This window comes from Mauremys reevesii, linkage group 9 (genome assembly GCF_016161935.1).
Source record: "Mauremys reevesii isolate NIE-2019 linkage group 9, ASM1616193v1, whole genome shotgun sequence".
Lineage (NCBI taxonomy): Eukaryota > Metazoa > Chordata > Testudines > Geoemydidae > Mauremys > Mauremys reevesii.
Genome location: NC_052631.1, coordinates 35,035,867 through 35,051,144, shown reverse-complemented (window position 1 = coordinate 35,051,144; position 15,278 = coordinate 35,035,867). Strand labels below are relative to the sequence as shown.

Below are 15,278 nucleotides of genomic sequence, written 5' to 3'. Positions count from 1 at the left end.
TGATCCAAAGTCCACTGAAGTCATTGGGAGTCTTTCTATCGGCCAATGAACTTTGGATCAGGCCCCAAAGCCTCATCAACATACAGTAAATATATTCTTCAAAGGTGAAATTCTGTCACCAGTGAAACCAATGGCAAAATGTCCTTTAACTTAATGGAGCCAGGATTTCATGGTTGAATGTACCTTACCTTAAAGGAACTCTGTCACTACCACGTGTTACTGTTTATGTACACTGAAAGGGTACATGTATGCAGCATTTTGGACCGAATGGGAGAAAGCCTTCCAGCCCAAGTCAACAGACTCAGCCTAGGGGGGCTTGTGTTAGAGCTCTAAGAATAGCTGTGTAGCCAGCACTTCGAAGTTGCAGTTTGGGCTGGAGTTTGGGCTCTGAAGTCCATCCCCTGTCCTAGGTTTCAGAACTTGAACCACAGCTTCAAAGCACTCTCTATACAGCTATAGTTAGAGCGCTGGCATGAGCCCTACTACCCCAAGTCTGTTGACCCAGGCTGGGAGGCTTTCTCCCGCTTGTTCCAAAATGCTGTGTAGACATACCCAGAAAGTGTTTGTCTATATGTAAATGACCTTAAAATAAGGGAAGGGACTAGATTCTAAATCTCTAGTTAAAAGAAAACAAACTGTGGAGACAGAACAATTCTGAATCTAGTCCTGTTTTCCATAATCAGGTAGAATTTAAATTGAAGGCAATAGGAGGTTTGTCCGAGTAAGGGCTGCCATCTCAGGCCTTATAGTTCCATAACTGACAATATTATAGAGGTAGCCACTTTGGTCCAAATTCACTTCTGTTGAAATGCCAGTGAAATTACACAAAGAACAAGGCTGCCAGCTTGACTCTGCTCTTAGATCCTTAAGATGGGTGCAGATCCTGCGTATTGTTCTATGCAGAGAGACTCCTGTGCTCACTCAGAGCCCCAGTGGATTTAAAAGGGGGACTTCTGCATGGGTGCAGAGGGCTTGCCTGGAGCGAATAAGGTTGGATGATTGGGGCCTTAGTCCTTTCTGACTTTTAAGATTTTAACTGCCCAACTTTAATGTTACTCTAAAGTCATTTTTGTAAAAAAAAGGGAAGTAAAGGCAATGAAATTGTCTGTATTTAATGGGACACCAAAAATATTTCCGTCTGAAATCTGACTTACTTTTGCTACCAGTAACAGCTAAAATTACTAAACAGAAGAGAAGATTTTTTTTGGTCGGTGGGGAGGGGAGGACCTCTGCCTTTCCCAGTTTGGTTTCCTTTGTGCATTTAAAAGCACTGTGGTCTCATGGTGTGGGCTGTGCTCACAGGTGCACAGTGATAATTGGAAACTATTAGAGATTTTCATTTTGTGTTTAAAACTAATAACTGTCCAAATCAGAATTTTACTTATCCAGCAGCACGAAAGAATGATGAAATGGGCCTGGAAACATAACACTATATAACAAAGAGAGGAAATATTTTGATGCTAGTTAAACAGTGGCTCCTATGCTACAGTCCACATGCAGACAGAACTCTCATTGCCTGCTCAGTAAAATCAGTTAAGGTATTTTCACTGTCCTGGCATTGTTCTTATGCTGTATTATGGTTACATAGACTCAGTACTTGTCTGAGAAATGATACCATCCTTCCTTCCTCATTCTACCCAGACCCTGCATGACTTTGGACAAGTTACTTTAGTCTCTCTGTGCCTCAAATCTCCCTCTGTGAAATGGGGATAACAGTACTTCTTTCATAAGGGCGTTGTGAGGATAGCTACATTAAAAGAGTGTGAGGTGATGGACACCATATAAGAACTTAAGACAGAAAAAATGTTCACACTTCATATGAAGAGTCTATTTATAAAGGATTGACAAATGGTTAATATATATTAATAAATAACCAATTGTTATAGAGTCCAATAAATTGCTTGAAACTATGGCTTACAACTATGCATAACCCCTATGTTTATAGCAATATATAATGCATACAACTTATGATTAATATGTTACAATCATTTATCAACTCTTTATAAATGGCACTTCAAGGTATGATTTAAAAACATTAGTAAATAATATGAACCTAGGACCTGAGGTAGAATCCTGACTCCACTGTGCTGAACACTGTACAAACACAAAGGGATCCAGGGTCCTTGCCTTGAAGAGTTTACAATCAACTCAAGGGCAAGATGCAATTTAGTGAATGTAATAAACAATTGGAAGGGGAGGAGGGAAAGGGGAGCAGATAAACAGTATTAAGATCACATGATAACACGAGCTTACAATGTCCATAACCTGATGGTTCTGGGCAACTTAAATGAAAAGGGAGTTGTTTTGTTTTGCCTTGTTTGCTATAAATTTAAGTAGGAGGCTGGCCTCAAAAATATTTCCTGCCAAGCACTGCAAATTGCTACTGACAACATATGATCTGTAATAAACTGCAAGCTATTTGCTCACTGATTAAGGTATCATGTGTCTTTCAACCTGCAGGAAGTGTTGCTTTCCTTCATCCATTATCTCCTGCAAAATGATGAATTCTAATCAGGAGGAGGTCACGTTGGGCACTTTTCTCCAGTATATTGAAGATATGGGGATGAAGGCCTATGATGGCTTGGTTATACAGAATGCATCAGACATTGCTCGAGAGAATGATCGCATGAGGAATGAAACAAACCTGGCTTACTTGAAAGAAAAGAATGAAAAACGCCGTAAACAAGAAGAAGCAATAAAACGGTAAATATATCAATAAAAAGAACATTGTTTGCCAGGAAGTGACGATGAGAAAATAATCCCATTGACTATTGGCTTCAGATGTATGGTCTGTAAAACTGATTGAAAAGTAAAGGGCCAGACCTTCAGCTGGTACAAATCAGCATAGCTCTAGTAACATCTTTGTAGCTAATGTTGATTTACACCAGCTGAGGAGCTGGCCCCACACTGAGCTGTTCATGTCATATGTTTTTCACTAAGCATGAATGACAGAGTGGGTCTGTCCTCAAAAATGTGAGAAAGACAATACTCCTAATTAACAGAATATATCTCTAACCAAATGTATGAGTTTGGGGCCCTCACCAGTGTGATTTCTAAATAAAAGTTAGGTTGGTGTGAATTAAATTGCATTTCTTGGGAGAGTTAGGAAATGATCCTGCAAACACTTTAAAATGTGTAACTTGTACATCTGAGTAATCCCTCCAATGGAACATCTCATGTGTAAAGTTAAATACATTCCTATGTGTTTGCAGGATTGGGACATTAGGGAATATTCCTTGTGGATCAAAATAGATTATTCTTGATTTGATGCTTTTATATAAAAAAATACTTTAATAATAGCAGAGAACTCACAGAACTTAGTTGCTATTTATGGGATCTCTTCATCATCCTGCTCTCTCTGAAGCCATCGGAAACTTTATCATTCATTTCAATGGAAATGGAATAGATCCCATATATGCACAAAAGGTTGGATTCTGTAAATGTTCTATATACAGAACTCCCATAGATTTTAATGAGTAGCTTAAGAATAGAGTGCTTACTGGATCTAGCCTCAAATTCCCAGGGATGTCAATGAGAACTATGCACTTTCATGGACAGGAAAAAAAGGATGAGCAAAAGACATATTTACATATTCAAATCTTACATTGCTTTGAGGGAAAGGACAAATTGTATAATACAAACCGAGTAACCACCCATCTAAGTACCAAACTTGCATATGCAAATGAAGGATTTGAACACACAGAGATAGGAGGCTCTTTGAATATTTCCCCCAGTGTGAATCTTCAGCATAGTAATATAAGTGATTAAATGTTGCAAAATGTACCATGTACTGTACAGGTAAAACAGACCTGCTGTGCTGCTGAATATTCCAGGGACACCTTAATAGCCCATTAATTCTGATGGAATGTTAATAGAGCACTAGAAGTAGATCTGGCGCTCTGCATGGAAAAGCAACAAAAGCTGAAATTGTGACTGCCATGTTTGCTGATGTCTTTGGATTTTCTGTTTGAATGCTACTTTTGTGTTTGGAGAAGGGGGAAAAGACAGTGTGACATGGTAGGGGAACAGCGATAAGTAATCAAATGTGCATTTTGGAATCTTCTGAGGGTAGGATACCCTGACAGGGATTTGTGGGACATACTATATTTACAGTGCTTCAGAATGTTCGGGAGTGGAGAATGTAGGGCTTCTTTGGTGGTTCAGTTGTAATACATATGAAGTGATAAGGTTATATTAACTGGCCATAAGGAAAACAGGTTAGTTTTCTGTTTTGGTTTATGCTGGTTGTGCTTTTGTTTAATCTGTGCCATCTTTGTTTCCTTTCTGTTTTCGCTATGTAAGCGAACTAGCTATATAATGTATATGTTTGTTCTTCCCCTCTCTCATACATACACATACACAAACACACACAACTTACCTACTGTTGGGTTTTAACAGGTAAATGTCTGTACAACACATTAACACAGAGAGTTCCACAGACCTCACACTTGGGAAGGAAGAAAAGACACAGAAGCCACATCTGCCCTAGAGGAATATTGCTGAAAATGGCCTGTTGCTGCTAATGCTGGCTCTAGTGTAGATGAGTTATTAGTTACTAGCATCACTATTCACTGTCACCTACATGCCATTGCAGGAGGCAGCCTGTCTAGAGTAAGATGCCCCAGGTGGAGCTAAACTGATTCTAGCAATAGGAGAAAGTTGTTGATAAACTTCCTTGGTGTAGACAAGGAAACAAGAAAGGTGTTAATGTGTTTGGTTTCGTTTTTAGTTAGTGGATGGCAAATAGAGCATTTGGCAAATTGTTTCAGCTGGGGAAAAAAAGATTTATTTTTTTTTAATGTCAAAGTCATTCAAACCATTTGGACACTTTGTTTCGGTGATAAAAAGAAACTAAAAAAACCCCACTGGGTCAAAATAAACCAATTGTTGGGTTTTTTTTTAATTATTATTATTTTTCAATTCAGCCACCAACAGCCAGGCCATGCTTCCCAGATTTGTGTGGTAGGCAGGTGTCGGTGGGGTAATCATTTCTCCTTTCTCAGGAAGAAAGGAGTCAGGGGTGTGCTGGATGGAAGTAGATCTGGGGATGGATTTGCATCATGCCACCCAGTGGCCTTTCAGGAAGGATAATAAAACCTGAGGCCATATTACCATTCTGACAGAGCCCACCCTTAACAGCAGGGATCCTCTTGGGGGCTGTTGCTGGCCGCAGAAGCGCTTGCAGTGGGGAGTCACAGCCAGGGAGTTGGTATGTCTGAAGGGCACCACGGCTCCATGGAGGCAGAAGAACTCTTTGAAAATGGCCCTGGCCTCTTGCTGAATGTTCCATGGACTGGGAAACAAGTTTTCCTTCCCTTTAGCTCTCTCCCACAGGCTTCCCTGCACACAGTCTGGGGTGGGAAAGGGGGAGGGGCTATTCTCCCCTTTTATTAGGAGAACTGAAAACTGTGAAGAAGAAATCTGACTTGTCCTAATAGCAATGACATCAAAAGCCATTTAAGTTGATTGCAAGCAAGTCTGCTCTTTGTGGAGACCTCAAGGGATTTATCCAATGCCTTGTTCCCTGTTGACAAGTGGCAGGCATAAAATATGGCATGGGATTATTACTTCCCTCTTTGTTTCATTCAACTATCCTTAAGTATGTGCACTATTAACTTTGGTCTTTTAGATTACTTTTGGTTCCTGCACATGTGATCTAGAGAGAGACAGTAGTTGCTAGGGAACATATGCAGGCATAAAATCATGAAAAGACCAGAGACCACATGATGAAGTGTGCTGAGGTAAAAAAACTCAAAACAAATATTGTTGTTTGGGTTAGAAGTGTTCCTGACTGAGGATACAATTTTCAAAACATTCCCTGGCATTAATAATACCATTTTTGGGAGCCATTCATTTTGAGTATAAAATGATTCTTTTTAGAAGAAGGTTAATCACTGTTGCTAACAAAATAGCGTGGACTAATTTATTTATTTTCTCAGTTACATGGGTAGAAACTTTTAAGATAGATAAAATAGTTCAGTTAAATGCATTAGATGGTGCAGTGTTCTGTAAATACAATGTGAAAAAGGACCTACAAAAATTAAAATGCCCTCGTATTAGAGTTGGGAGTGCTACATCACATTGTATTTGTGCACTAACAGTGGCATTGATGTACCTTTTGGTATGATTGTTAATTCAACACATGTTGATAGGTTAATTATGGAAGAAATATTGTATGGATCATTTATAAGTTACAAGAAATAAAACATGCCTCATATTGGACTGAGCAAAAATTTAGTCTCTCTCTCTCATCTTGCTTGACTGAGTCAGCTGATCTGATCTGAATTTGTGACCTAATTTTAGCCCAGTATTTAGTGATTATGTAAAGAAAACAAGGATAATGTGCTGAGAAAGGGCTGAGATTAAATAGTAAATATGTTTTCATACATAGTTAGCACTTAATTTCTGGACATATTGATTTTTTTGTATCTCATTTTTCTTACTATTTTATCCCAGAGACAACGTGAGAGAGGTAATATCATTTATTGGACCAACTTCTGTTGGTGAGAGAGACAAGCTTTTGAGCTTACACTGAGCTGTTCTGTAAGTTTGAAGGCTGGTCTGTCCAGCATGACAGGAAACTATTATCGGAACATTGCCATATTGCCTACAGAGTTTATGTGTTATAAATACAAAGCTAAGAAGCATTATAGCTTTCATTAGGAATCTAGTTGCAATGCTGGAAGATGCATGTTAGCCACTCTTAATAGAAAACAGTGCACCACCTTCTGGAGGCAGCACTTCTGGGAATAAAACGCCTGGTTGCCTCATCAATTCAGGGTGCCCAGGGGAAGGTTGAGTATTTTGGGTTTATCCTCAGGCACCCATGATAATAGGCATTTGCCTGCTAGCTCAACCATAGTTGAAACATAAATTCAAATACTTTAAGCCTATTAAACTTCCTTACACTTTTCTATGCTGTCTTGCCCTATATAAAACTCAACTGGAAAGCATTTTTTTTAAATGCATGAATTCAAATTCTCATGGGAAAACTGAAATAACAGTCACATCAGCCATATGAAGTCACTGGGGTTGCATGGCATATACATTGTGTAAAAATGGTGCCTGTACATTCAACAGTTTTGTCCTACAGTCTTCCATTCCTCAGCTGCCAGTTCTATAGAGAATATTTTTATCTTGATGCACATGTAAAAATGTAACTCCCCTCATGCTAATTTGATGGTGTGAGTGACCACGAATCTCCACCCATCGAGATTTGGACATAGCTGTAAGAGTATTTCTTCCTGTTTCAAGCGGTTAACCTTGCTCGCAGCCCATTTTTAGGACTGTGAAATGGCATTGTGGAAAGCTTTGTTTTTGCTTGTTATTGAGAGTAAATAGACAGATGCCGACATGAAGGAGAAGCTTTTAGTAGTGCTGTTCTGTGGTAGAGCTAGCAGATATGGGCCAGCCAGCCAAAAGCAGAATTAAGCTCTTCTAATAAAGAAGGAATTGTAATGAACAGCTGTCATCCTAACCTCTCCTCCCCATGGCAGATCACATATTGAAGACTAACCCATCGGCAAAATGTAAGATAATATTTTTTTTCTCTATCTCTAAATATGTATTTTAAAGGGTTTGGAGGCAATTGAGTGGAGGCACTGTCTGTAGTTTTCAATGGTTATGTCCTTAGGTTCCTTTCTAAATAAGGCATAGGACATCCTTCAGCTAAAAGCTAGGCATTTGTAAATGTATGCAACAGCAAACAAGGATTACATTTTTTTTTTGGTCCTTGGCTTTATTTAAAAGCTAAAAGCTCTATTTAGCAGAGAAAGTGTGTAATCTTAGAGTAACAAAATAGTGTGCATGGACATGTTAAAGTGCTTCTACCAAAATGTTTATATCAGAATAAAAATAGCCTAAGGAACGTCTTTTCATTACCAATTTACAGTGCACAATGAACTTAATTTCAATAATATGTTGATATCAAGAAAATACTTCAGGCAAAAGAATGCATACACTCATTTTATTTTAAATAGTAAAAATATTTGCCAGTAGTTGAAAGTGTGCTCAGTCAACTACACATTTCAAAATATATGGTAGAATATTCATGCTCAGCAGATAATGTTTGCAGCCAGACCTCAAGGAAAAACACAAAAGTGGAATAAATGCAGCCATTGTGGGTGATAGGCTCAGTGGAAACATCTGCAAGTGCAGATATGGGGTTTTGTTGAGAGGTTGTTAATTATGAACTCATCAGTTTATTGCTTTACAATACAAGGTTTACTATTCAGTGACAAAGAGATTTTCTGACATAACCTGATGTTTTAATCAAGAGGCATGTGCTGTTGAGGAACTTGATGGCACCAGGAAAAATTCTGATTTTTTCATGATTCTCCATTACATGATATATAGTAACTCTTTGGAATGTATACTGGGATACAAGTCATATTATGGTGGAGCTGGTCACAACACTGTAGTTAAGGTTCTGTTAAAGATTTCAGCTTAAAACAGGAGTTTCAAATCTTTATTTTTGTGAAACTCTCAAAACATCTTACGATCACATATAGTTCAGTTAGTGTAGCAACATATTTTCTATCCATAGCAAGTAAAATAGTTGCCCTGTTGACCTCTGCATTTATTTTCTTACTTTTATAAGTAAATACACGAGATGATCCAGCTGACATATCCTCCTTACCAAATGCTCAGACCCATATAGCTACCCATATTAGTGCAATACAAAATAAACGAACCCCAAAGCAAATGTATTACTATTGTCATTTCTGGAAATATTACTTTAAGGAAGTCTTGCAAAACAAGTCAATATTTACCAGCCGAGGCAAACAACTACTTGTCATCCAATACTGTGACAGTACTGCCAACCCCAAGTGATCAAAATCAGAAAACAGAGAAAAATAATCATGAGATTGGTATAAAAATCATGAGGGTCATTTCAAGTAACTCTTATACAGTTTTGAGCGTCTCTTTCCAGTGATATTTAACTTGTAATGTGAAAAGGTGAGCTCCTCCAATGCTCATCACCCCACAAAGCCTAGCTAAGTCATTTTGACTTGGCTTCCATTAGCCAGATTTAAAAGGCCGATAGGGCAGAGGAATGGACATAGATGGCTCAGAGGACTGGTAATGGGATACAGAGCCCTTCCCCTTGAAGTCACCAGTTAAAATACAGCCCAAGTCAATAGTGGTTGAAAGTTATTGCTACCTGTTTGCTGTGTACTAACTGGTGTGAAATGGACTGCTGGCCTCATTCCAGTTTCTAGTGGCTAGATGTTCACATTATAACTTACAGCCTGGCTAGCATTCTTGGCAGACTGAATTATCATGGAGACTGCCTGGCTCCATCACTCTTTGTGGTACCCTACACATCATAACTGAGGCATATTGGCAAATGTCTCAAGAATTTTTCACTGCCATTTTTAATCCCTTGTTCTTCTGCTCCTCTCTTTCTTTCTACATTTCCTTGCTATCTCTTGCTTACATTTAAAAAAAAATAGCCAGGGTATTTCTAATCTAATGCAGAAAATGGGGAATTTTTTTAAACAAGTGGAGAGGGCTATAGAACTTAATAGAAATGAAACCACTACAGAGCAATAGAAATGTTATAGGGTTGTATAAAAATTATTCTGAACAGATGCAGAATTTATTAGAAAATTAATGAATTTTTAACCGTCGTACAGAATTTTACAGAAGGGAGATTATAAAGTGAAGAAATTAGTGGATCAAAAATAGGGTAGAAATGTTATCATTATCTACTAAATTCCATAGGACTTTTCCAGCAGGGGATTTAATGTTATCAAATAGAAACTGGGCAGGAAAAGAAGGAGAGCATATTTTCAAGACTACTCACTTATAGTCTTTTTAGTGAATTCAGAATGGATCTCATTAATAAAGAAATACCTTCAGTAAAACAGCAGAATCACATATATTAGCAATTAGTCCAATTCAGCTGGAAAAATTGCTTTAAGTATTGATCTGCTCCCATTAAAAAAAAATCACAATTTCAGTAATATATTCTATGGCCAAGTTCCACTGACTCCTGACAAACAGAGTCATTCCATGTAGTTTGAACTATAATGGTTACGGGAAAGGATGACGCTGCCCGAGGAAGTAATAGTTACGGAAGAGAGGCCAAAAAAACCTCTCTGAATTCATAAGCAGTAAAATGCAGTCAGTAGTGAAACACACAAACACACACTTCTGAGCTGCTGACAAACCAGTCGCTTGTACGTACAACTGGGAAAGTGCCGCTCAACACAGAGTGGGGGGAAGAAACAGAACCAAAGATGTATAATGACAAGGATAGTATGACTGGATTGTTTTTATGCCTTATGAAAATCCATCATTTATAAACACCTAGATATAAGCCTGAACAAAACTGAAGCAGGCAAATTGTTTTTGAAAGACATTTCAGGTCATTCCCTTTCCAGGGCTGTAAATTCTGGCTGTACTTTGCACTCATTAATAATAGAGGGGATTATGTCACATTCCACCCAACTGGCTGATAACTGTGCTTGCCCCTCTCTCTAGACATTAGTACCCCTCAGCTATTTCAGGTTACAAATATTTTCATTACAATTTATTTTTATGAGAAATTGACTTGAGCACACACTATGGTGCCTTGATAATCTAATCAGTGAGTTCATTTACTTGTGACAAGGAGAAGGGGACCCTGTTTGGATATGCATCAGAAAAGAAATTATTGTAGCACATGCCTGCTCTGCAACAAAAGCCAACATATGTTGATGGGTATTACTTGTGTGCTGTGTGCTAGGTGGAGGACTGAAATTATATGAAAACATTAAGGTAGGGGACGGTTTATTTTTTGTTGTGCAGATTAGAGTTGTTTGTGATTGGATTAAAATTTGAGAAATGAGAGATTAAAGCAGAAGCAGATTTTGGAGTATGTGCGGGGGGGTGGGAGTGGGGGGTGGATGGGACTGCTTAGTAGCTAACCTTTTCTTCCTCTAAGGTTTTCCATTCCAATTTGGCTTGAAGTCCTAAGTAAACTCAGTTTAAAGGTGTCAACAAAATTCCCTGTTGAAAATTTTCCTTGGCACAAAACCTTCATTCATAATTTAGTGCCAATGACAGTCTCCTCTCCAGAGAGCCACAACTCAGCTAACATGAAAACAGGATGACCTCTCACCTCCGCAGAGTCAGAGAGGTTCAGTACTGGGTTGAAAGTGCTGGTGGACTGTTGTAGGAGAGCTAACACTACAACTCCCTACCAAGGGTGCTGCATAGAATGTGAAATGAATAAATAAAAGGACTTCAGTTTCCATAGCAGAAGTCCAGTCATAAGTAGAGAGTTGTTGCTATTTATTTCTGTTGCAGCAGTGCCTAAAGACCCCAAATAGGAATTAGGGGCCCATTATACTAGGCGCTGTATAAACTTATAATGCAAAGACAGTCCTGGCCAGAGACCGCTCACAATTTAACATTTAGACAATACACAACCGGTAAAAAAACCCTTATGATTTAGGGGTTAAACGACTGCTCATTTCCTGTTGTATTGTAGTACAGGACTGGATAAGTTAAAACAGTTCCCTAGTTGATGGGATATACTGAGAAGTTCCATCTAACAGCTATTGTTTGAATAGCTTGAAATCTTAATAAAAAGAGTTAATAGGCATGTCTAGAATGTGTCCATAGTGAAAGAGCTATAGGTATCTAATACCAATACCACTATTCTTGGCTGGAAATGAGTTACATTAGGCAATCATAATTTTAAAAGATTGAAAATATGAACAATTGTATGGCTTGCTACTAATTAATAAAATTTACCTACATTTAATCCATTCCCTCTTCTGGTGGATTATGCAGGACATATCTCACCAGTAGATTCTCTGCTAACTGAGGGCACTTCAGTTATTAAGTTTAGATCACGTGTGCTATTAAGTGAATTGCTTGGTACAGCCTTTCCCTGAACGCTAGAGCAAATGCAGTATTTCATACTTTGGCTAATTTTATACTATAATTTAATTTCTGAAACATGCTTTTAATTGAATTTTTAAAGACAAAAGGAAATGAAGGTGCAGTGTCTCTTACTATTGGTGTAGGATCGTTTTAAAATGCAGTTAATCAAGAAAAAAATCTTCTATATTAAACGTAAAGATTATTGTGCTTCTCTGCATGCTGTTGAGGGACAGAAAATTTCTCAAAAAGCTCAGGGCTGAAACTGAGGTGTTGGTATACATCAGAAGTTATTTTTCTCACACTCAGCATTATAACACCAGCAGGGACAATATCGCAGCAGTCCCAGATTATGTACATCAGAAAAATCAGTAAACAAAGAGACTAATTTAAATTCATCTGCTGATACCAAAATCACATTAGTGCAAACTAACTAGCGATTTAATTTTCCCAACTTTTGGAAGTGAAACTAGAGGGAAGTGTCAGCAATTTTGTAATAAGCTAAAAGTTACTGTTTTGCAGAGGAAAATTTGCTATTTGCTTCCAGAAACTTTTCTCTATACTTTAGAGATGAAGATGAATATCAAGGTCTAAATACTATATGGTTTATCTTTGTTTCAGCTGAAATCCACACATTCAGTTCTTAGTTTCATGATTACAGAGTCATCTAGATGAGAAAAGTGATGGTGGTGTCAGTTGGGTGGACATCAGATTTTTAAAAAACTAACAAAGCAAAAACCAGAAGACACTAAAATTCACTGTGAATAGAATGCTATATTGTGTATCTATAGTGTGCTGTATTTTAGTGTTGTGATCCTTTTAAATCAGGACACTGAATGTAATGATTATTTTCCCTTTTATTTCTATGGGAGAGAAAGTAGCACGCAATGGAAAGGAAACAGAAAATATGAATGGTAGGAAGAGCATAATTTATCCTTTTTTAACACTAATTGAGAAAAAGGAAGGAGGCTAGAAGTACCCAAACTCTCAAAGTATCTCTAATAAAAGGGGAAAAAACAGTAGCAGTCTCTCATTCCCTTCCTGTGTTGGGGAGGCCTCTGCTCTTTCTTTTGCCTCATTGAGTCAGTAATGGGCTCACCTCAGCTCAATGCAGTGAGTTCTTGTGCAGCTGGCCAGAAGAAAAGGGTTGTTGCCTCTTCAAAGGCTCCCCTTACAACAAGTGTTAGAGGAGGACAAGTGGGGACAGTTTACAGGGACAGAGTGAAGAAGGGCAGGAAGTAGCTGGCCAGATAGGATAGGGATTGTGCCTTTCCTGCTGACCAGCAGTAGGGGTATTTCTATCCCCATGGAGGCCTGGAGGAGCCCTTCTTCACCTGGATTGGACTGGCAGCATCCACCCATACACACATGAAATTTGCAAAAGGACCAGGTTTCCTCAGGACCTGCCGTGACATTATGCTAATCACCCTTACACAGGTCTGCTCAGGAACAAACATTTTATCACTTTTGGAGGGGTCTGCTCCCCCCCCGCCCATGACCAGAGGGGCTCACTCTCCTCCTGCAACCGAAGGAGCTGTCAGCTCCCATCCTGGCCCCAGGGCCAGATGAGTTCTATGCCCCTGCTTGCCCCCTCTTGTGCACTTTCCTGCACCATTTTTTCCTTGCGGGGGTGGGTAGGAAGGAATTTTTCCCTCATTACCAGAATGGCTGAAGAAGGGTGATGGCTTTATTTTTTGTTTTGCATTCCTGACAGCAGGTCTAGGACCTGGTAGGATGGGACAGGGGGTTGTTAAGGGTAGTTAGCATGAGCAACTCCATTTTGTAAGTTTCCCCATTTTGTATCCATCATTAACTAAAAACGAGCACATCACATACACAGCTCCCAAGGGCAGCATTAAAGAAAGATAAAGTCAGGAACAGGAAAGAGGATAGGAACACAGCTGTAGTAACATAATTAAGGAAAAATTCTAGCATGCAAGGTAACAGCTGGACTGCGCACTAGCCAGCACGTGGACAGTGATTAACTGTAATAGGCTAAAGATAAGAAAATGGCTTGTTTATTGGTTAAGGCTTCCGATTCACGAGGGTAGCATGCACTCCTAAAAGGTATATAACATCTATGTAATCTGTAGCCTGGGTCTCTCCCTGACTAGCAGGGGGACACCACGTTCAAACGTTGTTTGAACCTTGCACAATAAAACTTTGTTATTTGGACACTCTGTAAATCTTTGGTTTTTGTGCCTCAGCCTAGAAACGAACGGTGTGTGGCCTACAGGTATAATTCGCAACAGGGTTAAGTTATAATTAAGCAACTTAGTACATAAACCTCATGGTAGATGTTCAGTTCAGGTACCTCATGATCACTGGATAAAACTCCTTGAGTCTAACAAAGAAAAGGTTAAGGGGTGACTTGAGCACAGTCAATAAGTACCTTCATGGGGAACATATTTGATGAGCTCTTTAATCTGTCAGAGAAAGATATATAATATGATCGAATGGCTTGAAATAGAAGCTAGACAAATTTAGACTGGAAATAAGGCATATGTTTGGTTTTTTAAAAAAGTGAGGTTTATTAACCATTGGAACAATTTACTGGAGTCATGGTCTATTCTCCATCACTGAGAATTTTTAAATCAAGATTGGATGTTTTTCTAAAAGATCTGCTCTAGGAATTATTTGGGGGAAGTTCTATGGTCCGTTTTTCACAGGAGGTCAGATTAGATAATCACAATGGTCCCTTTTAGCCTTGAGATCTATGAATCTCTCCCTTTGGAGCTGGACTAAAACCGTCAACTCATTTTACACAGATAGCTGAGCATAAATTAGATGGTAAAGCTTTTGGGGCCAGATTTACAGAGGTATATAGGTGCATATAGATATAAATGGGCACCTAACTCCTATTGAAAGTTCAGTTCAACACGAGTTAAGCATGTAACTCAGGATTTTCAGAAATGACAAAGTTTCTATTTGCATCTTTAGGTGCCTAAGTACCTTTGTAATCTGGCCCTCTGTTACTAATGATTTAGGCCATGTTCAACCAGTCAGCTAGAAGTGAAAGGCTATGTAGTCCATTATCAACCAAGTTAGCCAGTCTCCTAACTTTAGTATCAGATATTAATGAAATTCCATGATGTCTCTTAGCTACATTTCGCACAAGTTTCTCAAAGCTGACAAGCAATCTGCGGATTACAATGGTTAAAAAAGCTCCTGTTGAACTCTAATTTTTAGATACATTTTGGTCTTGTTATAGTAGTGAAAAAAATGCATTTTCTCCCAGTACTGATTAGAACCATATTTTGGTAGCTAGAATATTATATTTTAGTGTGCACTTGAAATGGGAAAACACATTGATATTCATGTATTGTAATGTGTGTGTGTCAAAATTACATTATTTTTGATCATACTGGTAACCTGTAATTTAAATGTCTTCTTTTGGAGATTAA

At 38.6% G+C, this 15,278-nt stretch overlaps 1 protein-coding gene across 2 annotated transcripts in view; it reads left to right on the top strand.

Annotated features, from left to right (window-relative positions):
• Window positions 1-15,278, top strand: part of NYAP2 (neuronal tyrosine-phosphorylated phosphoinositide-3-kinase adaptor 2) — a 169,136-nt gene that overhangs the window by 35,964 nt on the left and 117,894 nt on the right. For both annotated transcript variants that reach the window (XM_039489833.1, XM_039489832.1), the window contains one exon: window positions 2,461-2,703. In XM_039489833.1, coding sequence (XP_039345767.1) covers window positions 2,498-2,703 — 206 coding nt within the window. In that variant the 5' untranslated portion in view covers window positions 2,461-2,497. The remainder of the gene's footprint in view (window positions 1-2,460; window positions 2,704-15,278) is intronic.